The sequence below is a fragment of the Myxocyprinus asiaticus genome, chromosome 26 (assembly GCF_019703515.2).
Source record: "Myxocyprinus asiaticus isolate MX2 ecotype Aquarium Trade chromosome 26, UBuf_Myxa_2, whole genome shotgun sequence".
Classification (NCBI taxonomy): Eukaryota; Metazoa; Chordata; class Actinopteri; order Cypriniformes; family Catostomidae; genus Myxocyprinus; species Myxocyprinus asiaticus.
Window position 1 is genome coordinate 43,259,068 of NC_059369.1, and position 27,291 is coordinate 43,286,358.

A 27,291-nucleotide genomic window follows, 5' to 3' on the forward strand; every position below is an offset into this window, starting at 1 on the left:
GAGCCTCCACATGCTGTGAGTCTCTGCGGTGTCATGCACAACGAGCCACGTGATAAGATGCACGGATTGACGGTCTCAGAAGCGGAGGCAGCTGAGACTTGTCCTCCACAACCCGGATTGAGGTGAGTAACTGCGCCACCACGAGGACCTACTAAGTAGTGGGAATTGGGCATTCCAAATTGGGAGGAAAAGGGGTTATGTTTTTATTTTAAAAAAAGGGTTACATATTTATCAACAAAAAACTCTTTAAAAAAAACATTTAAAACACAAAGTATTACTTAACCACTGTTTATTGAAAGTTTAATAAACATCTGTATTGTATACAATATTATACCTAATGTACTGTTCATTCTGTCAATTCATTCATATGTAGTGTGTTGGATGTAATCCAATCACAAAGTAATTATTACTGTAATCTAATTACAATTTTGGTCAAAAAGTAGTGTAACATTACATTTCAGTAACTGATTTTAAATCAATTACTTTTAAGTAGGGTTAAACATATTTCTAAAATAACATTATTTATGAATAAACATAAATGACATTAATATGTACATCTGTTAGCATTTCTGTGACAGCTGAAGGCAGTGGTGGCTCTAGGGTCAGTGGACATCTGGGGCTTAGCCCAGAGACATCATTATACACAAATCCATGTCTTCAGAAGCAATATAATAGGTGTGGGTGAGAAACAGATCAAAATTTAACTCCTTTTTTTACTCTAAATCTCCCCTTTCATTTTTACATCTGAAAGTCACATGTGAAGCCTGTTTAGTTTCACTTTCACATCTAAAAGTGAAAGTTAAAATGGAGATTTATGGTAAAAAATGACTTAAATATTGTTCTGTTTCTCACCCACACCTATTATATCGCTTCTGAAGACATGGATTAAACCACTGGAGTCGTATGGATTACTTTTATGCTGCCTTTATGTGCTTTTTGGGGCTACAAAATTCTGATCAACATTCACTTGCAGTGAATCTTTGTTTGTGTTCTGCTGAAGAAAGAAAGTCATACACATCTGGGATGGCATGAGGGTGAGTAAAAGATGAGAGAATTTTCCATTTTAGGTGAAGTGTTCCTTTAATAATAATGCGCAATGCTATTAAAATTTGTAATCAAACTCTTTGAACACATAGGCTATAGGTTTAAAACCTACAAATCCAGAGCCAAGACACCAAGCTGTTATTCCTTGTCTAATTAGGAACCTGCCAACAGAAAATCCACAAACTATATTATATTCATAAACAAAAATGCATGACCACAAAGTGAGAACACATGTTAGATTTACAAACAAAAGTACAGCACAGGTTGTGTAATGCTGGAGCCATTAATGACAAGAAAGACAGTCCATTCCACTTTCATATTATGCTGACAGTCAATCCCAACTTCTTTCCAACCATTGAATTTTTAAAAGCTATTTTTGTGATGATAAATAAATACATAAATAAAGTAGTACCTTTAACAAACTTTAAAAGTAATTTGTAGTGGATCACTTTTAAGTAACTATCTAGAAACAAACTAGATAACAAACTTTGATGTTGGCTTGGCAAAGCGTTGTCAGAAAGTTTAAACTAGTTTGAAAAGTTTGATGTATATACAGACCCTAACCCTAACCCTAAACTCACATCAAGCCAGCTACACAGACAGGTAGTCAGGCAGACCGTCAGATAGGATAGATTCTATCTATGGGTCTGTTTCAAAACTTAGTGAGCTGCCTTGCTGTCTCCTGCCTACTTAGGCAGCTGTCTTCTATGGCAGCATCCTAACAGGCCTTTATCACAGTCCGTGTGTCGTCACATCCGGCTCCGAATTGTAGAGTATCCAAACATCCATCCATCGATCTGTCCATGGACGATCGTAGTTTTTCTAGCCAATTTGGATGCACTTGGTAAACATCAGCCATTTTATCGTTTCTTTGGAGTAACTCAGCACTTCACCATGTGCCATCTAGCACTACAATGTGTAATAGTATCTGAGCGAGGCGATTATCAGCGCAAAGTTTTCCCAGTTCACGAGGAGCTGCGCGAGCTGTTCAGTTTACTCCCAGAGGATTATTGTGCCCAACTCCAAAGAGACAGCGTTTAAGTGTTTTAATGTCATTGTTTTCACTATTGCAGCATGCTCATCTCCCGTTTGTGAATATAATACAGTTGTAGACTCTGCTCACATACATCCTGTTTAAAATATTAAAACAACATGACATCGGACATGACATTTTCTATACTTCATTATCCCAGAGTAATGATTGTAAGGTGAGGTTGGTCTGTTTATATTAAGTATTTGAGATGAATAAAATAGTCCATATTTGTGCTGTGGGCGCTGCCATTGAAACTGCAGCGGAAGTTGTTTTTAGAGGTCGACCGATATATCGGTTTTGCCGATTAATCGGCACCGATAACAGATTTCTGGAACTATCGGTTATCGGCAAAAATCCACACAGATAGTTTTTCCCTGTTGCATCCGGTGCTGGAGCGGCTGGGAAGGGTCCGCTGCCGTTATACAGTATGAGAGCGTCCTCACTTCACTGATGTCTTGTGGTGTTTGTTTTGACACGTAAGACTACACTCTGCATGGAGCAGAACACTTCAGATGCAGATTTAAAACATCAACAATGAAAAGGTATGCATACAGTACACTACAGTACACGTTATCATATCATTATAAAGTAATTAATTTGTTGACTAGATGCTGCATTGGTAGAGAACAGCAGTATGTTAAAGCTAACCTCAAGTGGTTAGAACAATGTGACAAAAATACACGCAAGTCCTACCCAAATGTTTAAATGTCACGATTGTTCCCATCTATTACCATCTATTTGCATTTGTTTCTATCCAGCTGCTCACGTTTATGCATTCGTTAGCAAGCTAAGTTGCATTTTTAAAGCTAGTGATATGAGAAAGCAAATGAATATCTTCATGCAGCCGAGAGAAATGTACAAACAAATCAGAAACGCATCTGATTTCAATTTAAAAAAATACAATGACTTCAGATCGATCACATTCTTGCACTAAAAATGGCGAGACACAGCACAACAAATACAGTTTAAAAGAAAGCAGGTGTCTCAATATGCTTTTAAAGTTCTTTTTAATTAGACACATCATCTAAAATACAGCGCTCCTGCATGAGACGCTGAATAAACAAAAACAAAGTGACGTTCGTCTAGCATGCGTTTACATAGAAAAACAAATGGATGGTTGCAAAAGCGTTTGGTGTGAACAGCCCCTTACAGTTGGTGGAGGTCTTTAGCCGTTGCGTCTTGCACTCTTATAAGCGTTTCTCAGATTATGAGTTGTTTAAATGCTTTGTCAGGAAAGATGTTCAACTTGGAAACGTGTGTCTCGAGATCCTCGCATTCGGTTCCAGTCTGTTGTGTTTCATTTGATTGAACAGCCCCTGGCCTCTGCTCATAGTCTGAGCCGCTTCACCACCGAGTTCAGCCGGATACCATTGCTATCTGGGAATATTGCTACTCTACATACAACTGTACTGAATAAAAAAACAATGTGGTATTTCGCTGCTATTATGAAGCTTGAGTCTGGAGTAGTAGGAATCAGTGCAAGTGTAACACCATGTGAACTGCCTACTGAAGCGTTTCCCCCCTCATTTTACTTTTTACTTAACATTTGAGAATATGGACTGACTAAAACATATTTATTTTATGCACATTAGTTGAAAATGAAATGCTCTTTTTTAACAGTCAGGATAGGAATGTTCTTTGCAATAATATAACGGTGCTGAACGGTTTATGTATTTATTGCGCCCTCTTGTGGACAAAGGAAACAACGTCAATTTAAAAATCAGCTGACTTTAAAATTTTAATATTAGTTCATATATATTAATATTTATTTCATTTTAAAAATTACAATACATTTTCATGGTTCAGTCAGTACTGTTTATTTTTGTGATAAAGTTCAGCACTATTACTTTGTGTTATTTTTTCATTCGACTCGCATTTTCAGCGAAATACTATGTTTTCTATCATATAAAAAAAAATGTATTGATACTTTTCAGTACTGAATGGATTATAAGTATTGTATATTTATAATCAAAATTTCTCACGCTTCGTCCACCATCTTGGATTTATTTTTCCACAGAGCGGCGCATTCTAGGATCACCTACCCAAGGAAGGATCTGTTCAATGCTACCTTAGAATGTGGACAAAACAAGATATCTTAGGAGGCAGCATATTTAAGATACCTAGCTTCTGGAACAGCCTTCGAGTCGGGATTGCGCCTATTGCCTCTGGATAAAGTTCACTAGGTTTCGGAACAGACTCTTTCTCTCTCTCCCCATCCACCCATCCATCCATCTATAGATAGTAGGGCTGGGAAATGCCACACACCTCCTGTTTCGATACTACAATCGATATTTCGATATTCGATTTTTTTCAAACCGATTCAATATGTAATGCATTGCTATTCGGTAAGTATTGCGATTTGATGTTTTGATATAAAAACTTCTTAAAAAGATTTAAAAAATGAACTCCTTTTTCTCAGATAGATAAGTCTACTGAAGAAAAGTTGTGTCTGAAATGACAATTGTTTTCACTCTGTAATATATCATTTGCAGGTGAAACGTAGGGAGGTGCAAAACTACCAATTTAAAACTGTCAATTGACTAGTCAGTGCGTTGTCTGAGCTATGTATAATGCTGCATTATGTCCATTTGTATTCAACAAATAAATATATACAATATATCATTTTAACTTATCAAACTAATATGGTTATTTTAGAATATAAAATAGAACATATATTACCATAAGTTAATACTATTATCATAATGATAATTTTGCAACACACAAATGGAGGCTAAAGGGTAAAATTGTTAAAGAACCATTTCTAGGGCTGTACTGATTTATGACACACATGACAGTTCACCTGTAGTCCCAATGTTATTGCATGTTATTTGCATATGCATCCTGAGATAGTCTGAGATCCTATGCAGCATTCTCATAGACAACACTATTCTTACAAACTGCTCCCAGATGACTGACAGAGGAAAAAAAGTGAGAACTGATCATTTGCATGTGTTCCGCGAGACATGGTCATGCTGTCCACCACTGCGCATGCATGCCCTGGCTGTTAGATTATAAATATTGCTGGTGCGCGACATGTAGTTTACGCCATGCAACAGTTTGTTAAGGCTTTTTACAGCTAAACTATTTATTAAAGCTGAGTCAGACAGAATCTGCAGAGTGACTTCTGAAAAATACTCTGCACAACACCTCTCAAATAAACTTTTGGATTATGCATAATAACAGGAACATTGATCACAGCAGAAGATCTGACGTCTGACAGAGGACAAGTGGCGCTTTGATGGCTGTAGCACAGGTGCATTAAAGGACTAAACATAAAGAATTCAAGAGACAAAACTCCTCAGAAAGAAAACTGTTAGTGTGGAACTCTGCACAAATATAGATTCCTGTATTTATCTATTAATCATTGTAGTATTAAGATAAACATGATTTTTTTTTTATTAAATAAAAAAAATTATCAGGCTCAAGAATTGTGATTTGTAACAGAACTGATTTTTTTCCCCAGCCCTAATAGATAGACAGACAGACAGAGACGATAGACAGATAGATAGACAGCCAGACAGATAGATTAGAGACAGACAGACAGATGATAGATAGATAGACAGACAGATGATAGACAGACAGACAGACAGACAGAGACGATAGACAGATAGATAGACAGACAGACAGATAGATTACAAACAGACAGACAGATGATAGATAGATAGACACACGAGGGAAAACACACAAAACAAACTGGGGCTGAATAATCCCATGACAAGACAGACAGACAGACAGACAGACGATAGACAGATAGATAGACAGACAGACAGACGATAGACAGATAGACGATAGACAGATAGATAGACAGACAGACAGATGATAAATAGACAGACAGACAGACAGACGATAGACAGATAGATAGACAGACAGACAGATAGATTACAGACAGACAGACAGATGATAGATAGATAGACACACGAGGGAAAACACACAAAACAAACCGGGGCTGAATAATCCCATGACAAGACAGACAGACAGACAGATAGACAGATAGAATAGACAGACAGATGATAGATAGACAGACAGACAGACAGACAGATGACAGACAAAAAAGCAAGAGAGAGCAACTTAAAAAGAGATTAAATGCCTTGTGTGGGTTTGTTTACATTTGAATTTTTGACAGAATGAGTTTGAATTCACGAACATTCCATCAGTGTAAGTCTGCCCATATTTAATTGCCCCCTACAGAAAAACTGCAAGTCCAATCAGTTAGAAAAGACATAACAAACTAGGTCAGAACAGTCTGACAGTCTGTGCCAAGTCTGGAGGATGTAGCTTGAAAGTTCAATGCGAACTAACAAATGATATTTTTGGTCTTTGTTTGGGATTTAGGAAAAAAAAAACGTAATGTCTGTAGAATAACAGTATGTTGACTTTGTCAAGCCAACATAATATATCCAAAACTACAGCCAGAGAGGAATGTTCACATACTGTTCATCCCAGTAATGTTGTGATCAGAGCATGTATCAGTCCTCTTCTTCTCCTGCATACATGTCAGCCAGTCTTTTGAACGGAGGCCCCCAGTGCTGCAGCTGTTTATAATCCTGATCCCCATCATTGCTGGACGACTGCAGAGAGCTGAGAGAACCAGCATCAGAGCCCTCTCCCTCATAACCAAACACCAGCACTGAGTCATACGGCGCCACATAGTGCTCATCATCTGCAGTGCACAGATTCTGTACAAACACATAATTAGACATGTATGTAAGCCACCGTTGCTATGATATTACCAAGTATGACATGTTCCAGGAACAACAGTATGGAAGTGTCTATCTATCTTTTTTAACAGAATTTTGGAAGGTGAATATTTACTATTGAATTGTTAATAATGATATTTTGTGTCATATGCAATTGTATCCCCCCAAAATGCACAATGCAATACATTGTTAACCCTAACAAACATACACGAACATGTTTACAACACATACATCATAAATGAAGTTTACAATATCTTCGTTCTCCTTTCGATGTTGCCGATAGAAGACCATAGGCAAGGCCATCGGGGCAATGTCTGTACAGAACACCTCTGGTCCCCTATGCAACAGGCTCATATCATAGTCCTGTCACACAAACATAAACCCTGAGCACTAAGGCTTAAGAATGGTAAACTGCTTCAGTGGAAGTTCATGGATGAAGAGCAATTGAAGAGGATGTTCACCTGGTCTTCTTCTCCTCCTTCCTCATTGTAACATAAAATATTGCCCCTGTCTTGTTCTTGGTGGATAAAGTGCTCCCGCTTTCCGCCACTTTTCCTCTTCAGAAGGAGAAGCAACAGCAGCAGCACTGGGGGAAAGAAAAAACAATTAAAAGCAAGTTCACCTGCACTTGGGAGCAGATTTCAATACTCTAAAACTTGCATGCTGGCTCACCTGGTGCATACTGTTTGTTTTTCATGTATATACAAATACACAGCACAGCATGTAGACAGACAGCGACAGACAGATATATCATCCTTGCTACTCATTTTCTATTATTTTGAGTGAATTTTGAGTTACTATTGTATAAAATAAATGTTTGTTAATTTGTCGACAACTAACATGCCATTATTACATAGTATACTATATATTAATACTGTTAACATATATTCAGAACAGCATGCTAATATTTATGGGTTATTGACCAATAAAGTTGTCGGAGGTGAAAAAATCTAGAGACACGTCAAGTACATTGAAATGTAATCTTTGTCTTCAATTTGGTTTTATTAATAAAAATAAAAAAACACTTTCTACAAAACAATGACAAAACAAAATGACTTCACAAATGTTATGTGGTGAAACCATCAAATAAAAGGTATTAAAATACTCCTCTTGCACCTTGAATACATTAGTGTTCACAGCTTAATCATTCATTTCAAAAAAAGTTTTCAAGCACATTTTTTTCAAGGTAAAACAATATATTTTTTAACAAATATCAGGGAGTTTTGAGTCAAGAATATCAAGAAGTTTTCTCACGGTTACACCATATGACTTGATCAAAAGGTGCTTTTTCAAAAAAATGCCAAAATATTGGATATCTTTTGAAACTTTACATTTAGTCATGAGAGTCTAAAGGTTCCTCTCTGTTTTATGGTTTCTGACAACATAAAGAACATAATGGCTTCCTACATTTAGAGACGTAGACGGTTAACCGGTGGACAGATTAACCGGCATAAACAATTTATTTGACTAATAATATGTTATGTGCACACGAGGGCGCTATTAACACGTAAAGACTAATTTTCTCTCAGTCTGGCCTATTGTACAAAGGTGCCTCTGTTTGTTCCTGGCAGGCAGCAGATGCCCTAACCCCACATGAACATCATGAATACATTGGTAACACAACATAAATGTGATTTGGTGGACAAAAGTTATATATATATATATATATATATATATATATATATATATATATATATATATATATATTAATCATATTTAAAAAAAAAACAACTGTTTCACTTTTAAAAAATATTAATAAAATATTATTTTACACTACTCATACTAAGATTATTTTTTTTTTTACTGTCTCCAAATGGTTGCAACACATGACAATTTTTCTGTAAGCCCCAGAAAAACAATTATAATAATAAAAAAAAATAAAAAAATAAAAAAATAAATAAAAACCTTTTTTTTTTTTTTTTTTTTTAAAAACAATCATTTTTGGTGAATATTGATTTTTTTTTATTGATTTAAAAAATGTTTTTATAGATCTGAACAAAAAATTAATGTCACATCACTGACTCATACTAAATTATTCAGGATTTATAACTATATATTTGTATTTAGAATTATATATTTGTACTTAGAAATGTATTTTCAGATTTATAACTATATGTTCAGGTTTATAAAAATGTTCAATATTATATATAATGATTTCCAGGTTGGCTTTACGGATTTTTTGTTAAAGTTGAAGTATGTAATTTCTGCGCTTCTAGTGCCACAGTAAAATAAACCTTGTTTTAAAACAGCTTTTTGAATATGCCCCAACTCACACCATTGTTCGACTAAATGTTGCTGTGTCAGACCGGACAGGTCGCTCAAAAAAAACAGAGGAATTTTTATAGCGTCACAGAGACAGTGTTCACAGTTTTTGAAAAAATTAACCTACAAATGACTTTTTTATAGTTGTCTCTGAATCTTAAGCTGGGATAGGAGAAAGTGTTTTAACATTGCTTTAAAGGAGATGTTTCCTTACCGAGAAGGCAAAAGATGGCAGCTAAAACATAGATGAAGAGGGTGGAGATGGAAGCAGCTTGGATGCCACTGATGCAGGTAACGTCATCACCTTTACAGTCACACACCTCCACCACGAGCGAGCTGTCCTGAAATAACATCTGTGAGTCGTACACACGCAACAACAGCTGGTACTCGCCAGCAGCCAGATATCTGTGAGGACTCAACCACACCGCACTGCCTGAGAAAGAGAATTAGATATGCTCTTTATTTATATTATATTAAAGGAATAGATAGCTCACCCGAAATTGAAAATTCTGTCATCATTTACTCAGCCTCATGTCTTTTAAATAACTTCATGAAACATTTCAACTGAAAACATTTCATTCTGTTCCTCACACATATCTATCGTATGGCTTCAGAAGACTTTGAATCAGTGTTTTTCCTGCACCACTTTTCAGCAGCTTTTACACAGTCAGAATTCTCATTTTAGGGTGACAAAACTCATGTTTTCTTAAAGATGTTTGGGTTAATATGTGAATAAGTCTTACTGCTGGAGTTGCTGATGATGGTCCAGTTAACTTGATATTCTTTATGAAGGTCGACAGTGAAGGGTGCGCCATATTCTGGCCCATCTGGGTCTGTGATGGTCAGAAGGACAGGCTTCGGTTCTGTAGAACACATCTGGAGTCTGTGCTGCTCCAGTACTGGAGCGTTGTCATTAACATCCATCAGCTCAATCACCAATGTGGCTGTTCCTGTGGTTGGCTCATTATCTACAGAAAACATACAACAGCAACAACTTTAAAGGCTTGAAGATTAAAGGGATAGGTCACCCAGAAGTGAAAATTCTCTCATTATTTACTCACCCTCATGACATCCCAGGTGTGTATGACTTTCTTTCTTCACCAGAACACATTTGAAGAAAATAGCTCAGCTCAGTAGGTCCTTAAAATGCAAGTGGATAGTGATCAGACTGTTGAAGCTCCAAAAAGAACAGATAGTCTGCATAAATGTCATCCATACGACTCCAGTGGTTAAATGAATGTCTTCTAAAGTGGCACGATCGCTTTTGGTGTGAAAAGATGAATATTAAAGTACTTTTTAACTCTGAATCATGCTTCGGGTCTGCAGCGGTATGCGCGTGACGTAATCGCCTTGGCACGTGCGACACACCCGGAAGAGCAGCCCAGTTTACAACTGAGGAGGAATGCTGTACAGAAGCTTAGTTGGTTTTGGTTTAGATCTGTATTTGTATCTGTATGTTTTTCACAATGGTGCATTTGTGTGCTTAACCTGGATGTCTCAACTGAGAGAAAAACGTGAGATTACATCTGTAACATGAATACGTCACATAAGAGATCTGTTTCTCACCCACACCAATCATATCGCTTCTACAGACATGGATTTTACCACTAGAGTCATATGGATTACTTTTAAGCTCCCTTTATGTGGATTTTGGAGCTTCAGAAATTTGGCACCCATTCACTTGCATTGTGAGGACCAACAAAGCTGAGATATTCTTTTAAAATCATCATTTGTGTTCAGCTTTAGAAAGAAAGTCATACATATCTGGGATGGCATGAGAGTGAGAAAATGATGAGAATTTTCATTTTTGGGTGAACTGTTCCTTTAAGCACAAACTGCTTCACAAAACATAAAATCAAAAATACACAGTAAACACAACACATTCACACACATTCATAATAAAAGCAAGTTTTTTAAACAAGACTTAAAAACAGTCACAGATTCAGCAGATCTAATATATATCCCAGGGCAGTCTGTTCCATCACATGGGGCCTTTACTAAAAAAGCTCTATCAGCTTCAGTTTTGCATCTGGATCTTGGAGCAGCCAAAAGATCATCACAAGAAGATCTAAGAGGTCTAACTGTTTCATAAGGTCTTATAAGTTCTGCTAATTATTCAGAAGCCAACCCATGTAATGCTTTACTGTATATGTAATTAATAAAATCTTAAAATCAACACTAAAATGAATTGGTAGCCAATGCAAAGAAGCTAAAATTTAAGTAATATGATTAAAAGACCATGTTCATGTCAAAAGTCTAGCTGCAGCATTTTGCAGGATTGAACTAACTTCCTCACATGGTAGTCAGAATTTAAATTAGTATCAAAATAGACTCCCAAATTTCCCACCAACTGCTGAATATTTGGGACCACCTGTCTAAGTACTAACTCAGTGTGACTTTTTTTTATTTTTTTTAATCATGGCCGATTATAACAACCTCTGGTTTATCAGTATTTAACTGAAGGACATTACATACCATCCAATTTTTTATATCTACTATACACACTTGAAGAACATTTAAATTAGTCAGATCATTGGGATTCAGTGACAAATACAATTGCAGGTCATCTGCAAAGCAATTAAAAACTAATGCTGTATTTTTGAATCACAGAACCAAGTGGTACCATTTAGTAGACCGTTAGTAGATCACACATACTATCAAGTTTGCATGTGTTCTTACACTCATAAACCTTAAGTAAATCAGGGCATATGTCTTTAAATCGGAAAACATCACAATCTAATGTTCATGAATTACCATTGTCATAAGCCACTATTAAGACCATGTACTGTCCATCTCTAACGAACGAGGACTCCCTGTCCAATGAGCTCCTGACTGTAACGTGTCCAGTGTCCTCTGTGATGTCCAGCCAGTTAGCAAAGTCTTTCTGCAACTTATAACTGACATGAAAGCACACTCAAACATGTGAGAATAGGCAAATCACAACAAAACAGTGTTTATAAAGTGTACACATCTACAGTGGCCTGAAAAAGTATGTTTTGGCACCATACTTAAAAATGCATGAATGTAATTGCACTAGAAAGCAATATATCAAAACAAGTGACATTGATTGACATATAATGCACGTATTTTTTGGACAATTTCTGGTTGCAGAAAGTTAGTGGGACACAGTTAATGTGCTGAACTACACCTGTGGTTACTCTGAGAGAAACTGACTAAAAATACATCCTCTAAAAATCATGTTGCCACCAGCTGGTTATAAGTAATTGCAAAAATGCCTCAGAAAAGTGAAGTTAGTTCTGAGAAAAGCTCTAATATAATTTGTTAGCGGATGCCACTTGGTTTAATATTTTGTTATCTAATGCAATGATATTCATTTATTTTAACTGTGGCTTAAGTGTCCAAATATGTTTTAAGTGTGTGCATGCATGTCTTTGCAGAACCTTATTCTCTGCTGTCTTTCAGTATCTGGGTCCTTGGCGGTGTATTTGGTGATGCTGCTGCCCACTGGGAGGTCCTCAAATACGGAGACCTGTTTCCCTGCCTGCTCAAAAATGGGTGACTCATTTACGTCCAGCACTGAGATGGTTACGGTGGCAGTGGAGGTGGACAGAGGAATAGCAAATGGAACCTCGTTCTCTACCATTAGCACCAGAGAGAAACTTCTGACCTGCTCAAAATCCAGACCCTAAACACGAACAACAAGATTGTAGCATTTTCTAAAGAAAGTTTGAGTGGTGCTTGCCCATGCAAAACTCATCACCACAATGCTAGGGTGTTGTGGTAGGTTACTATGCATTTGCTAGGATACCTAGCAAATGGTCCTTAGTCATGGCTCGGTTGCCACTTTCAATGCAAGTCTATTACATTTCTACCGAATTATAATCCACCAGCCGATATTGTCAGGAATGGGTTTTGAGATTCCTCTTAACAATTCTGGTTCCTTAACAGTTTTTTGCGCAGACTAATTAAGATATTTTATTCATTATTTATTACAAAATATACCACTAATTACAACAAAACTCATAACAATGTTATAAAAGATGCACGTTATATGCAACAACCATCTACTTTGATTCAAGTCTCATGATTCTTGGTTCACTTCATGTCAGACATGACAAAATGAATGACTTGCGGTTCAGTAAGACATTCACTAAAAAGAACTAGCTGATAAAAGTAATTTGTTCGGGAGTTAGTTTTGTATGTTTTGCTGTGTAGGTTCAAAAAGAACCGACTCATAAAGAGACATTCGTTCAGAAATCAGACTACACTGGTTACGCAGGGTGTTTAACGCTGAAGAACCAACTTATTAAATGAATTCGTTCAGGAATCAGACTCCACTGGTCGCACTATCGAGTATAAAGAACTGAGTCATAAGAGTCATTCATTCGGGTATCAGACTCCACTGGTCGCACTATCGAGTATAAAGAACTGAGTCATAAGAGTCATTCATTCGGGAATCAGACTACACTAGTCGTGCTGTAGATTCAAAAGAGCCAACTCCTGAGAATCATTCGTTCGGGTATCAGACTACACTGGTCGCACTGTCGAGTATAAAGAACCGACTCATAAGAGTCATTAATTTGGGAATCAGACTAGACTGGTCGTACTGTAGATTCAAAAGAACCAACTCATAAGAGTCATTAATTTGGAAATCAGACTAGACTGGTCGTGCTGTAGATTCAAAAGAACCAACTCCTGAGAATCATTCGTTCAGGTATCAGACTACACTGGTCGCACTGTCGAGTATAAAGAACAGACTCATAAGAGTCATTCGTTCGGAAATCAGTCTACACTGGTCACACTGTAGAGTAAAGAACCGACTCACAAGAGTCATTCATTCGGGAAACAGACTACACTGGTCATGTTGTAGAGTATAAAGTGCCAACTCACAAGAGTCATTCGTTCGGAAATCAGACTACACTGGTCGGACTGTAGAGTATAAAGAACCGACTCATAAGAGTCATTAATTTGGAAATCAGACTAGACTGGTCATGCTGTAGATTCAAAAGAGCCAACTCCTGAGAATCATTAGTGCGGGTATCAGACTACACTGGTCGTGCTGTCGAGTACAAAGAACCGACTCATATGAGTAATTCGTTCGGGAATCAGACTACACTAGTCGTGCTGTAGATTCAAAAGAGCCAACTCCTGAGAATCATTCGTTCGGGTATCAGACTACACTGGTCGCACTGTCGAGTATAAAGAACAGACTCATAAGAGTCATTCGTTCGGAAATCAGACTACACTGGTCGTGCTGTTGATTCAAAAGAACCAACTCCTGAGAATCATTCGTTCAGGTATCAGACTACACTGGTCGTGCTGTAGAATATAAAGAACCGACTCATAAGAGTCATTAATTTGGAAATCATACTAGACTGGTTGTGCTGTAGATTCAAAAGAACCAACTCCTGAGAATCATTCGTTCGGGTATCAGACTACACTGGTCGCACTGTCAAGTATAAAGAACAGACTCATAAGAATCATTCATTCTGGAATCAGACTACACTGGCTGCACTGTAGATTCAAAAGAACAAACTCATAAGCAGGGTTCCCACTCTTCAAAGCACAATTTTCCAGGACATTTTATGCACCCAACAAGTGTAATATTTAAGCACAATCACATGCGTCCATTCTTTTATTTTGGCATTATTGTGTTTTCTTTATGGTAGTTTCTCACCTCCAGATAAGCAGTTTGCTCCATGGCCCAGTGTGATTATTAATCCCTGTAAAGCTGTGATTCAATTAATATGTAGTCTGTATGTGCTGCACACTTCAGAGTGCTCTCTGTCTGTCTTCTCACAAACACAAGAGCACGCATGATGATCATGATGAGGTGTTTTCAGCATATGAGCGGCCGGCTCTACACATTCATTATGAAGTGCGCATCACTTGCAGATTATTTACTTATTCAATTAAATCAGACACTTTTTTAGTTTAATTATCACACTAGGATATATCACAATTTTAATTTGATTAATTGTACATTCAAACATTAATTTTCATCCAAATATGTAATATTCCATGACATTCTGCAGTTTATTGCTAATGCCATTTTTATGACTAGACTCCATGTTTTCCACATACTACATGTGGTATCGTGGTATAAGCTGACTCCGATTGTTGAATTATTGAAAATTGATTAACATCCTGAGGTATTAAGGTCAAATCACCATGTTCATCCAAAAAGACAACAATAATAGTCTAATAATAATAATGAGTTTCAATAACATCCTTACCTTCTCCTTTTGCATGTCAAATCTACTGACTTCAGTCGAATGTTTAAGCATTATAAGAACAAACAGATCTACTGTATCATTTTCCTACAGCATTTAAACCGCTGAGCAAGACTTTTATCAGTAAAGACAACAATAATAGCTTAATAATAACAATTTTGAGTTTCAATAACGTCCTTTCGTCATTGTAAAGCACATTTCACATGAGTTGAGTCGAGGCGTCAACGCTCCGCTCAACACCAGCGTCAAGCGGTGCTTTGGCCTCCACATGACAAGCGCTGCTGAATTTACGAGCTTGCCACGCACGAAAGCGGGAGGTGTGCACAATAAACTTTGAAAACATTTATTTGGAAGAGAAAAAATATTTAAAATAAATTGTGAGACATTCAATATCTCTTCATAAATTTGGACAGTTTTAAATATTTTGTGAAGCTTTGTAATCTCAAATACATCATTTGTGAGGCAAAAACGTGTGTGAAAAACACTTTGGTGTGAAGTTGGAGCCGAGGTTGCGCTGACGCGTCACTTCATAGACTTCAATTTATTTGGCGGTGCTGCCGCGAGTCATGTTAAAGCCCCTCAACATGTATAATCAGGCACATGGTTTCTCTTACCACTGCTATGCCGATGACACACAGCTCTACTTGTCTTTCCAGCCCAACGACACCACGGTGACTGCTCGAATCTCGGCCTGGATGAAGGAACACCACCTGCAACTTAACCCAGCGAAGACTGAGCTCCACGTCTTTCCAGCCAACCCTGCTGTTGAACACGACATCACTGTGCAGCTGAGTTCAACTACAGTAACACCTTCCAAAATGGTCAGAAATCTAGGGGTAACCATCGATAACCAACTCAGTTTCACAGACCACATCTCAAAGACAGCACGATCATGTAGATTTACACTCTACAATATCAGGAAAATAAAACCCTTCCTCTCTGAACATGCCACACAACTTCTTGTACAGTCACTTGTCATAACTAGACTGGACTACTGTAACGCTCTCACTGCATGCACAATTAGTCCCCTGCAAATGATCCAGAATGCAGCAGCACGTCTGGTCTTTAATGAACCAAAGAGAGAGCATGTTACACCACTCCTTGTCTCTCCTCACTGGCTGCCGGTTGATGCAGGTATCAAATTCAAGGCTCTGATGCTGGCATACAGAACAGTCACTGGGTCTGCTCCAGCATACCTAAAATCATTTATGCAGAGCTACGTTCCCACCAGAAGCCTGTGGTCGGCTATTGAGCGGCGCCTTGCTGTACCAACACAAAGAGGCACCAAAACACTCTCCCGGACTTTGGGTTTCACTGTACCACGTTGGTAGAATGACCTTCCCAACTCCATCCATGAAGCTGACTCACTTTTTGTCTTCAAAAAAACGGCTAAAAACACATCTTTTCCATGAGCACTTAACCAGTCACTCATAAAATAAATAAATAATATATATTCTTGTTGTACTCTAATCTGTCTTGGAAACTTCTATTCTGATGCTAGTGAAACTTTGTATTGCAGCACTTTTTGTACCACTGTCTCCTTAAGATTAATCGCTTTTGATGTATTCCTCTTTTGAAAGTTGCTTTGGATAAAAGTGTCTGCCAAATGAATAAATGTAAATAAACATCAGTCACTTGTATACATTAATAGCTCTTCCGCCCTTTTCTCTCAGTGATGAACAAGGTAGACTCACATGCCGATGCTGAAGTAAACTAACAACATGCCCCTCTCATTCAGTCGGTCGGTACATGTATAGTACCAGGTCATTCAGTTTGTTTATATATGAGAAGTTTTACGAGTGCTGCTTCACACTGTACATGCGCTGATGAAGCTGTACCCAATCAAGCGATCTGCCTCGGTTGGACCGCGATTGCCAAGCACACGATTGGCTGCTGCTGTAATCAATCATGAGGGTTTAAGCGCCCTTAACCATTAATGTTGTTTCACAATCCACGGCCGGCATCAGTTTGTGTATTTGACTCCAATTCCGAGTCCCGATTGTTACCATGTTTTTGTACATGTAACGAAAACCTTTCTAGCAACACAGTCAAACAGTTTTATTACACTAAAATATTTTCCAGGACTTTTCCATGACTGGAAAACTGCCGGGATGCGTGGGAACCCTGAAAAGAGTCATTCATTCTGGAATCAGACTACACTGATCACACTGTGGATTCAAAAGAACACACTCATAAGAGTCATTCGTTCCGGAATCAGACTACACTGGTCGAGTAGTATGTTTTGCCCTGTAGATCCAAAAGAACCTGCTCATAAGAGTAATTTGTTTGAAAGTAGTTGTTTTTAAATGGAACTGGTTCTGCATAAGAAGCAGTTCTTGGCTCCCAAACTCAGATATTGTAAGTCACTATCACTAAGGAAGGTAATAACACACCTCTCTCCTCAACAACCCTTATGATTTGAGGTATTACATATCATATATGTCTGTAGCACAAAAGGTATATGATGAGTTATGCAGTGGTGGCTCACAATAATCCCATTAAAACATGTGACGCAACAGAGACTTGTTGCTTTTGCGGGGACTCACGTTTGAGTCCTGTCTGCATCCTTTCCTTATCCTAATCCCCGCCTCTCAAATAGTGTCTTATTGCTTTAAACTGCCCTGTCCCACAAAGTTAAAAAACTATAAATAATTATAATAGAAAAAAAATAATAATAATAAAACACAAATGTGTATGTGTCAGTGGAATATATTTTCAGTTTGGTATATGAGAGTATATTCACTTTTGTGGTTGTGATGATTCCCTGCATCTTGTCGGGACCAGTGCTGATGTTAAAGAATCCTTCCTCGTTGCCCTTGATGATGGTGAACTTCGTCACCGCGTTAACACTTAAAGGTTCGTCTCTATCTGTGACGGGCAACCTCGCAACAATTTCCCCTGCCTTATTTTCTTGCACTGTACTTGCATACTGTCAACACACACAGATTATGGCAATGCAACAACTTCCAAAACAATGGCAGACTTTATTTGAAATCAGAACAATGATTTCAAAGGATGAACTCACCGTTTTTTGGCTGAACCTAGGAGCGTGGTCATTGCTGTCAGTGACGTGGATGACGACTGTGCAGGTGGAGGACAGACCCTGACCTTCCATGTCCGCTGCTTTCACAGCCAGTGTATATACAGGATTCGTCTGCGTTGCCATAGAAACAGCCATGTTTAGATAAACATTTAATATAGTATTTCTAATTTTTCCCATTTAATTTTGGGCTGAAACTTCTATGTATGAATGTTTGCATGTAATATGTATTTATATACTGTGTGTACTGTATGTATATACCTCTCTGTCCAAAGTGCCAACAGAGGCCAGACTGATGACTCCACTGACAGGGTCAATGTGGAACATCTCACCGCTGGGTTCCTGTCTCACCAGTTTATAACGTATAATGCTGTTTTCAGTTTCTGGATCATCAAGATCATCTGCTGTCACTTGTATGACAGGTACGTCTGTATGAGAATGAAACAAAGCATTTTATTGTAAGAGATAAATTATAGTTTGAATATACAGAATATATACAATATATATATATATATTTGGGTGTTTCTTCAAGCCCTGGCCATTTCATGTCCCAGGGGTTGATTTCAGCAAAACAAATTTCAACTTTCTTCTTTTTCTTATATGAAGGTCACATTAAAACTAACTTGGAGGGGTTTTTTTACCAGGCCATCATCATTTATTCTTAGTACTTTTCAAATGCCATTTGTGTACAGATTTTACTGTTTTAACCTTGTCCCAGACCCAAAGTTTTAATATTAAACTACGAAAATCCATTATAAAATGTAATTCTTTTGCATGTTTAAAACTATGATCATCTGAACAAAGAGTAAAATAAATGTAAACCATTCAATATTTATTGAGTGAAAATGATTTCTATTAATTTTTCAAAAATGACGACTCTTCCACAGTTGTGCCGTCACTTCCAATCAAGCTGTCTTTTTGCTAAATTGCACAAAAAGTGTGAACATTTTATTTGTGTGTATTTAGGATACATAAAATGTTGTGCATGTACATGTACAAAAGCATGTGCACACACTGTTGGACGATGAGTGTGAAAAATGTTTTAACGAGAATTTCTAGAAATCCACAGCGCTAAAAAAGCCTGAAGTTGAAGAAACACCCATGAATGTACATAATAGATGATAAAAAAATTATAAGGATAAATGACTTTCAAGATATCCCCACGTCTTACTTTGTTTTGCCCTTTCTAGGACGTTTCCTGTAAAAGGATTCTGGGTGCAGACCGGTCTGTTGTCATTTTGGTCAATAACTTTTATAATGATATTAATGGGGGTTTCAGTGTAGTCTTGACCTTCTGCCGAGGCATGAGTTGTAAGCTGCTCAAGTACATACAAACACACACAATAAACAAGAACAGGCCTGCTTTATTATTTTGAGTTTTATGCACTGATGTAAAAAGTCTCAAGACACATAATAGTTATATAATTAGAATGCTGAGACTTTTTTATTTAGTGCATAAAGCTAAAAATGTGCTTCTGAGTCAAAGTGATAAAAAATGAAGGAGCAATTCATATTTCCCAACAGACGTCATTTCAGTGAAGTTGCATATTAATTCAAACTGTCCGAACCACTTACAATGTATTCTTGAGTTTCCTCTCTGTCCAGTTCTTTGGTCACAGACAACATGCCTGAATATTTATTCACTGTGAAAAGCCCCCTGGGAGGCAGATCGGCTCCAGCGCCTGTAATTTTATAAATCATTTTCATTGAGTTGGCAGCAGTGGACTTCATCTGTGGTGCAAATAAAACCAAGAATTCTGCTTTAGTCAAATGTTAAAACCAGGACAGGACAAAAAGGAAAAATGGTATGAATTAAAAATGGGACACGGGAAAGAGAAAAACACCACCTTCACCAATTCCACTGGGAACGGGCCTTTATTATTTTCTGGAATACTAATGGGTGGAATCATCCAATCCCTCTTTCTCCTGATCATGCCGACAGATGACTCCTCCATTCGAACATTATGGACCTCTGAGGTTGTCGCATTCTGAATTAAAGATTTGACTGTACATCAAAAATGCTTAAAGCGTTTAAACTGCATTTTTATTGGTTTTGAAATGATCAGGGAAATCAGCAAAGGGTTGGAGATATGCAGAATAGTGTAATTCACACACCTGCCAAAGATGGGTGCCGTTTCTCTTGTCGTGCTTGAACAGTGTTGTCCTCTCTTCACTGACTGATGCATACTCTTGTATAATCTCTCCCTGGATTGTGAAAACCACCTGTTAAAAAAGTACAGAACACTAATATAAAATCATAGTTACTTGCCAGTCAATGACTTTTCCTCTGTTGTATGATATTGCTTCCATCACACAGGAAAACAAAAATATTCACTATTATTTTTCTTTACTATATCAAACATCTACAGACTCTACAGAAGGAATTGTACATACTATAATTAAAAAGAATGAAATTACATACTGTATAAGTGAATATATATATATATATATATATACACACACATATAATTTCTACATTGAACGTGTTATTTCAAGTTACTACATTAAAAAGATATTTGATCCATTATTCAGACTTTTAAAACTTTTACAGACAGACATTTCAAAACACACAAAGATGAAATCAACATATCTAAAACAATAAGATGATCAAATAGCATTAACTTATATATATAAAAAAACACTTACTAGAGAAAAAACACAGGTGAAAATCATTTTGGTGTAACTCGTCCCCAGTAAACAAATTAAACGTGAAGTATATGTTCCTCTGTGTATCATTCTCTCTTCCCAGCAGTAACTGTAAGGTCTGAACTCAATTTGTGTGTGTGTGTGTGTCTGTGTGTGTGTGTGTGTCTTCATTTGCATGTTTATGGGAAGGTGTTATCGACAAGGCGTCAAAGGACAAGGAGCTTAATGACAGACATGTTGGCATGTTTTAACACTGTATTATTTGGTTCAGTGCTTAAAAACTTAAGATAACATGTTGGGGACATAAAAAGTTATTTCATGGAAAATTTAATTGAGATAGCATACTAAACACACTCTCAATGGTTTTCATATAAATTACCTTTTGTTCCCTCTACAGTATAAAATGCATTGCATGGTGTCTGTTCTGTAGACGTCTCATTGTCTCATTAAACCCGCTCTTTACTGTACAAACACTTTTTTGACTATCTAACTAACTTAGCACACACTGTTTGGTTACTAATAATAATCTCAACCATTATCACATGGTTTAACCCTGAGGCAAATGGATAGACAAAAGTACAGTGACATGTTTTCATGGAAAAATACAGTTCAAAAGAACTGAACGTTTCATGGTGTACTGTAAATATAGCATTAGATAACATTCAACAGTGCCAGCACATATGCACATTTTGCCATATGGTGAGTTTGATATTTACACTGGCTTTTTTCCGTATCTCACCTGTGGAAAAATTGGCCATTTTTTTAATATTTGTTCTACAGTGTGTGCTGACTGCACCATTATCTGTGCAATGTCTTCTGAAAGGCAATATCCAAATGTTATATAAATAAAATACTCATGCATTGCTGATCTCTCTGATATTTTGTCAATACCGATAACTAATGTGTTGTAAGGAAGCCAATAACCGATAACTCAGTCGATAGTTTTAAAAACTTGTTATTGAATGTTTACTCTAAATCTCCTCTTTCACATCTGAAAGTCACATGTGGTGCCTGTTTAGTATCAATTTCACATCTGAAACTGAAAGTTAAAGTGGAGATTTAGATTAAAAAATGACCTAAATATTGATCTGTTTCTCACCCACAACTATCATATCACTTCTGAAGACATGGATTAAACCACTGGAGTCTTATGGATTACTTTTATGCTGCCTTTATGTGCTTTTTGGAGATTCAAAGTTCTGGTCACCATTCACTTGCATTGTATGGACCTACAGAGCTGGAGATATGTTTCTAAAAATCTTCACTTCTGTTCAGCAGAAGAAAGAAAGTCTGACATAACTGGGATGGCATGAGGGTGAGTAAATGATAAGATAATTTACATTTTTGGGTGAACTATCCCTTTAATTATCAGTATAGGCAAAATCCACTATCGGTTGACCTCTATACTTTTCCATTTGTTTGTACTTACAAGGACTTCGAAAAATAAATGTATTGAGATTTTGCTAACAAAGAGCAATTTCAGATGAAAGGTTAAAAGTATAACTCAATATATAAAAATATACACTGATCAGCCACAACATTAAAACCACTGACAGGTGAAGTGAATAACATTTATTATCTCGTTACAATGGCACCTGTCAAGGGGTGGGATATATTAGGCAGCAAGTGAACACTCAGTACTTGAATTTCATGTGTTGGAAGCAGAAAAATAGGCAGGCGTAAGGATCTGAGAGACTTTGACCCAGTCGTCTAGCCATCACAATTTGGCCCTTGTCAAAGCATCTCCAAAACGGCAGGTCTTGTGGGGTGTACCAGGTGTGCAGTGTTTAGTACATACCAAAAGTGGTCCAAGGAAGGATAACAAGTGAACCGGCGACAGGGTCATGGGCGCCCAAGGCTCATTGATGCGCATGGGGAGCAAAGGCTAGCCCATCTGGTCCGATCCCACAGAAGAGCTACTGTAGCACAAATTGCTGAAAAACATAATGCTGGCCATGATAGAAAGGTGTCAGAACACACAGTGCATCACAGCTTGCTGCATATGGGGCTGTGTAGACGCAAACCGGTCCGAGTGCCCATGCTGACCCCTGTCCACCGCAGAAAGTGCCTACAATGGGCACGTGAGCATCAGAACTGGACCATGGAGCAATGGAAGAAGGTGGCTTGGTCTGATGAATCACATTTTCTTTTAGATCATGTGGATGGCTGGGTGCATGTGTGTCGTTTACCTGGGGAAGAGATGACAGCAGGATGCACCATGGGAAGAAGGAAGGCCGGCGGAGGCAGTGTGATGCTCTAGGCAATGTTCTGCTGGGAATGTTCGTGTGGATGTTACTTCGACACATACCACCTACCTACCGATTGTTGCAGATGTACACCCCTTCATGGCAACGGTATTCCTTGATGGCAGTGGCCTCTTTCAGCAGGATAATGCGCCCTGCCACACTGCAAATATTGTTCAGGAATGGTTTGAGGAACATGACAAAGAGTTCAAGGTGTTGACTTGACCTCCAAATTCCCCAGATCTCAATCCGATTGAGCATCTATGGGATGTGCTGGACCAACAAATCCAATCCATGGAGGCCCCACCTCACAACTTGTAGAACTTAAAGGATCTGCTGCTAACGTCTTGGTGCCAGATACCACAGGACACCTTCAGAGGTCTTGCGGAGTCCATGCCTCGACGGGTCAGAACTGTTTTGGCAGCATGAGGGGGATCTACACGATATTAGGCAGGTGGTTTTAATGTTGTGGCTGATCGGTGTATATATATTTCGAATATATATCTGAATATTGCTCAAAATCAAATAGAGTCCATTTGTTCTTAAAGCCCAATTATAGTGTGGTAAACAGTTGTCATGAGTAGGGCAAACATTGCTTAGCTGGCTATTACAAGTATAGCAAAAAGAAGAAGAAATTATAATATCCAAGTAATGTCAGATTAGATGTTTTAACAAATATGCCAATATTCTATCTGCATCTAATAACCAATTAAATTCATAAAGCAGATCATGATGCATTCTTAAGATTAGACTTACAGAGAATAAAGGAGCACTCGAGGCTGCCTGAATGTTCTTTACAAAGTGCCAGTTATGATCTCTTCTCAGAGAGCTCCCTACTTATTTTTTCATGTTAAGGCTTCATTCCGGTGCAGTATTATGGGATGTTCTCACGAAAGGTCCCGGAGGTAGAGGATGTGCTCGCCCGGTTGTCATTGGTGACAGGTTTCCTGTTCCAGGTCTGAGAGTCCAATAAGGTTTGATTCAGTTTCTCCATCCAGTCAGTCCTCTCCTCTCATGTGTCTACTGAGAACCAGCATCTGCACAACCACATAAAACCATGTAAATTCAAACTGAATTAAAAACTACATATAGTGTAGATGGGTAAACTGTAGGAGCTCTTAAAGGGACAGGTCACCCGAAAATGAAAATTCTCTCATCATTTACTCACCCTCATGCCATCCCAGATGTGTATGATTTTCTTTCTTCTGCAGAACACAAATGAAGTTTTTTAGACAGAATACCTCAGCTCTGTAGGTCCATACAATGCAAGTGAATGGTGATCAAAATTTGAAGCTCCAAAAGCCACATAAAGGCGGCATAAAAGTAATCCATAAGACTCCAGTTGCATAATCAATGTCTTCTGAAGCACTTCAATCGGTTTTGTGTGAGAGCAGACCAAAATATAACCCCTTTTTCAATGCACATCTTGCCATTGCAGTCTCTAGGCACGAACATGATTTCAAGCTCGATTACACTTCCTAGTGCTTGACGCAAACACAGAGTGCTAGATGGCGCTAGGAAGTGTAATTGAGCTTGAAATGATGATAGCCAAGCAGACTGCTCATGTCATATATGAAGTTATATTTTGGTCTGTTCTCACCTAGTCAATTAGATCGCTTCAAAAGACCACTAGGAGTTGTATGGATTACCTTTATGCTGCCTTTATGTGCTTTCTGAAGCTTTAAAGTTTTGGTCACTATTTACTTGCATTGTACGGACCTACAGAGCTGAAATATTCTACTAAAAATCTTCATTTGTGTTCTGCAGAAGAAAGAAAGTCATATACATCTAAGATGGGATGAGACTGAGTAAATGATGAGAACATTTTCATTTTTTGGTGAACTATCCCTTTAAGAGTTTAATGTGTTGTATAACCCATCTTTACACTGCAAAGGTGGCACAGAAGCTGCATCTGATGTGGCATATAGTTGTTAGTTCCTTTAAGTCTGAGATTTTAAAAGCAGACATCTTACATTTTGCTAATGAACTTTTTTACGTATTGTCCAGTTTCCCGTTCAGGATGAGTCATAGAACTGTGGTAATTGATAGCATGCTGAATACACAGAACATTCACCTTAGGTTAAAATAATCAGCAATACTGATTTAAGTAAATAAATGGATGCTTTACTTCAAGGTTTGGCTATCTTTTTGCAGCAGGGTGTTAGTCTCTACCAGTTCAAAGGTGTGTGGCCGTGCACAGCACTCTCTTTCCACAGGTCTGACACTGCAGAAGCCAAAGAGGGAGAGACTGCCATCTGCTGGCTGGAGGAGAAGAGACACCATAACAACATTCATGCAGAGAAAAGACATGCAGTCTGTGTGTGACTGTGAAGATTAATTGCTTGCATAATTTACATAACTGCTTTGCAAATGTCTATCATCGACTATATTATTACTTTTTGCCTCTATACAAATTAATTGAGGAATACATGCCAAAATGTAGGTAACCAAACATGGTATCAGTTGGGCTCTTGAACACATACATGCACACACACACACACACACACACACACACACCAAAAATCCTTGATTCTGGACGTTGGAGTGGCCCTCACTGTGCAGGCGCAGATATATGTGGCCCTCTAGAGGAGAGAGAAAAGGAACCGACACATATGAACAAATTAGTTAGTCTGGGCACTTTAACTCAATGTAAAATTTAAATTAACATTCAAAATCCAGTCCATTTGATTCGCAGATATGTTTACGCTGCTATTAGCCTGAATAACTAATTGCAACTGTGAAGCTCTGAGAGATACACTTGGGGTTCAATACAAACTCTAAGGAGTTGCTCAGTTTAGCTCAATTATATTTGCAAAGCTCTTACAATTATTCAAGTAGAACTCTACCCTGGTCTCACGCAATCACGTTACTATACATGCATTTTTGCTAAATAACGAGAATAAGTCTCGTTATGCATATGACGGCACTTTCCTGGTAAACACTAGAAATCACTTTCACATAAATCACAAATAAAACAGCAGATTATCAGTTCATAAACACTTACTTTTGGCCCTGTTCCTCACACAGTGCTATCTTATGACATCTAAAAAATTGCTACTATAGCATATGACTTCTGAGGCGATACATTTTACATTTGCATTACATAACCAACTACATAAACAAGCTTGTTCGATTACAATCAAACTGCACGGTAGCTCAACTGATAGAGCGTTGCACTTTTGATGTAAAGGACGGGATATGAGTCCTGAGGAGCACGCAAGTCGATACATGAGCTGAAAATGTCATAGAAGCAGCACAAAATGACACGGTTGTGTTTTTCATCTCACATTTCCTTTTTCTGACACTATCGGTTAGGTTTAGGTTTAAGGTTTAGGGTAGGGAGGTCGGTTTTGTTGATTTAAAACTCGATAGAGCATTAACCTTAAAAACCTCATCTGTTTGGTAGAACATTTAACTCTATTTTAGCACCTAAGAGTGGAAATATTACCTCAGAATGGGCCACAATGTGTAAATTGTCAACAAGTTAACATCTTGGAGCAATTGATGAATATCATAATCTCACTCTCAATCACAACGCTCGCTAAACCACAAGCAGACACAAGGGGAAAACTGTGACACCTTTTTCTGAAACTCATCTACAAGGAGTCGCCTGATTTTGCCTTCAAATTTCATCTAAGTGGAGAAAAAGGAGAGAAGGACAGAGACCCAGTTACGTCACCAGAACACCCACCATGGTGCAAACACAACACATGCTTTTAATCAAACAACTGATGTGTAGATGACATACAAACTGACATGCTGTTGTCTATTTAACACTTAGAACAGAGATCCATGATCCTCGATAATCTCAGTGAGTGAGAAAACAAGTGCTCAAAGAGGTGAGAAACACACACCCTTCATCTCACTCTCTTTTATATCATCCCAGATTAGGTGGCTCATTACCTTGTCCAGAGGGAACTTGCTCCGTCCAAGTGAATTCAGGGTGATTTTATGAGAGCTCACTAATGAGAAGTTACTGGAGCGTCGGGAACTCTTATAGAGGGAAGAGAAGTATCACTTTGGAAAAACAACAACCAATCTCTGATTAACCCTTGTGCGACCTTAGGGACATTTTTGTTTTTTTGATCATTTTGGCTGTGTAAATGCCGACGGCATATATTTTTGCCAAAGG

General features: G+C 37.9%; 1 protein-coding gene across 3 annotated transcripts; it reads right to left on the bottom strand.

The window, feature by feature from the left end:
- Positions 1-310: 310 nt before the first annotated feature.
- On the bottom strand, positions 311-27,171 carry LOC127416726 (cadherin-1-like). Of its 3 annotated transcripts, XM_051656226.1 has the most exons (19): positions 27,063-27,171; positions 26,739-26,792; positions 25,677-25,741; positions 25,288-25,421; positions 23,916-24,196; positions 20,386-20,493; positions 20,118-20,258; positions 19,846-20,001; positions 19,442-19,586; positions 18,532-18,698; positions 18,256-18,384; positions 17,974-18,159; positions 12,438-12,682; positions 11,791-11,933; positions 9,780-10,004; positions 9,251-9,469; positions 7,236-7,360; positions 7,006-7,137; positions 311-6,753 (listed from the first exon to the last, which is right to left on the bottom strand). In XM_051656226.1, the coding sequence occupies exons 7-19, from the start codon at positions 20,223-20,225 to the stop codon at positions 6,544-6,546; spliced, it is 2,190 nt and encodes a 729-aa protein (XP_051512186.1). In that variant the 5' UTR covers positions 20,226-20,258; positions 20,386-20,493; positions 23,916-24,196; positions 25,288-25,421; positions 25,677-25,741; positions 26,739-26,792; positions 27,063-27,171; the 3' UTR covers positions 311-6,543. The 3 variants fall into 3 exon arrangements, with proteins under 3 accessions (XP_051512186.1, XP_051512187.1, XP_051512185.1); XM_051656227.1 differs by lacking the exon at positions 26,739-26,792 and having other exon boundaries at positions 27,063-27,149; XM_051656225.1 differs by lacking the exons at positions 23,916-24,196; positions 25,288-25,421; positions 25,677-25,741; positions 26,739-26,792; positions 27,063-27,171 and adding an exon at positions 20,917-21,009.
- Between the last annotated feature and the right edge of the window lie 120 nt (positions 27,172-27,291).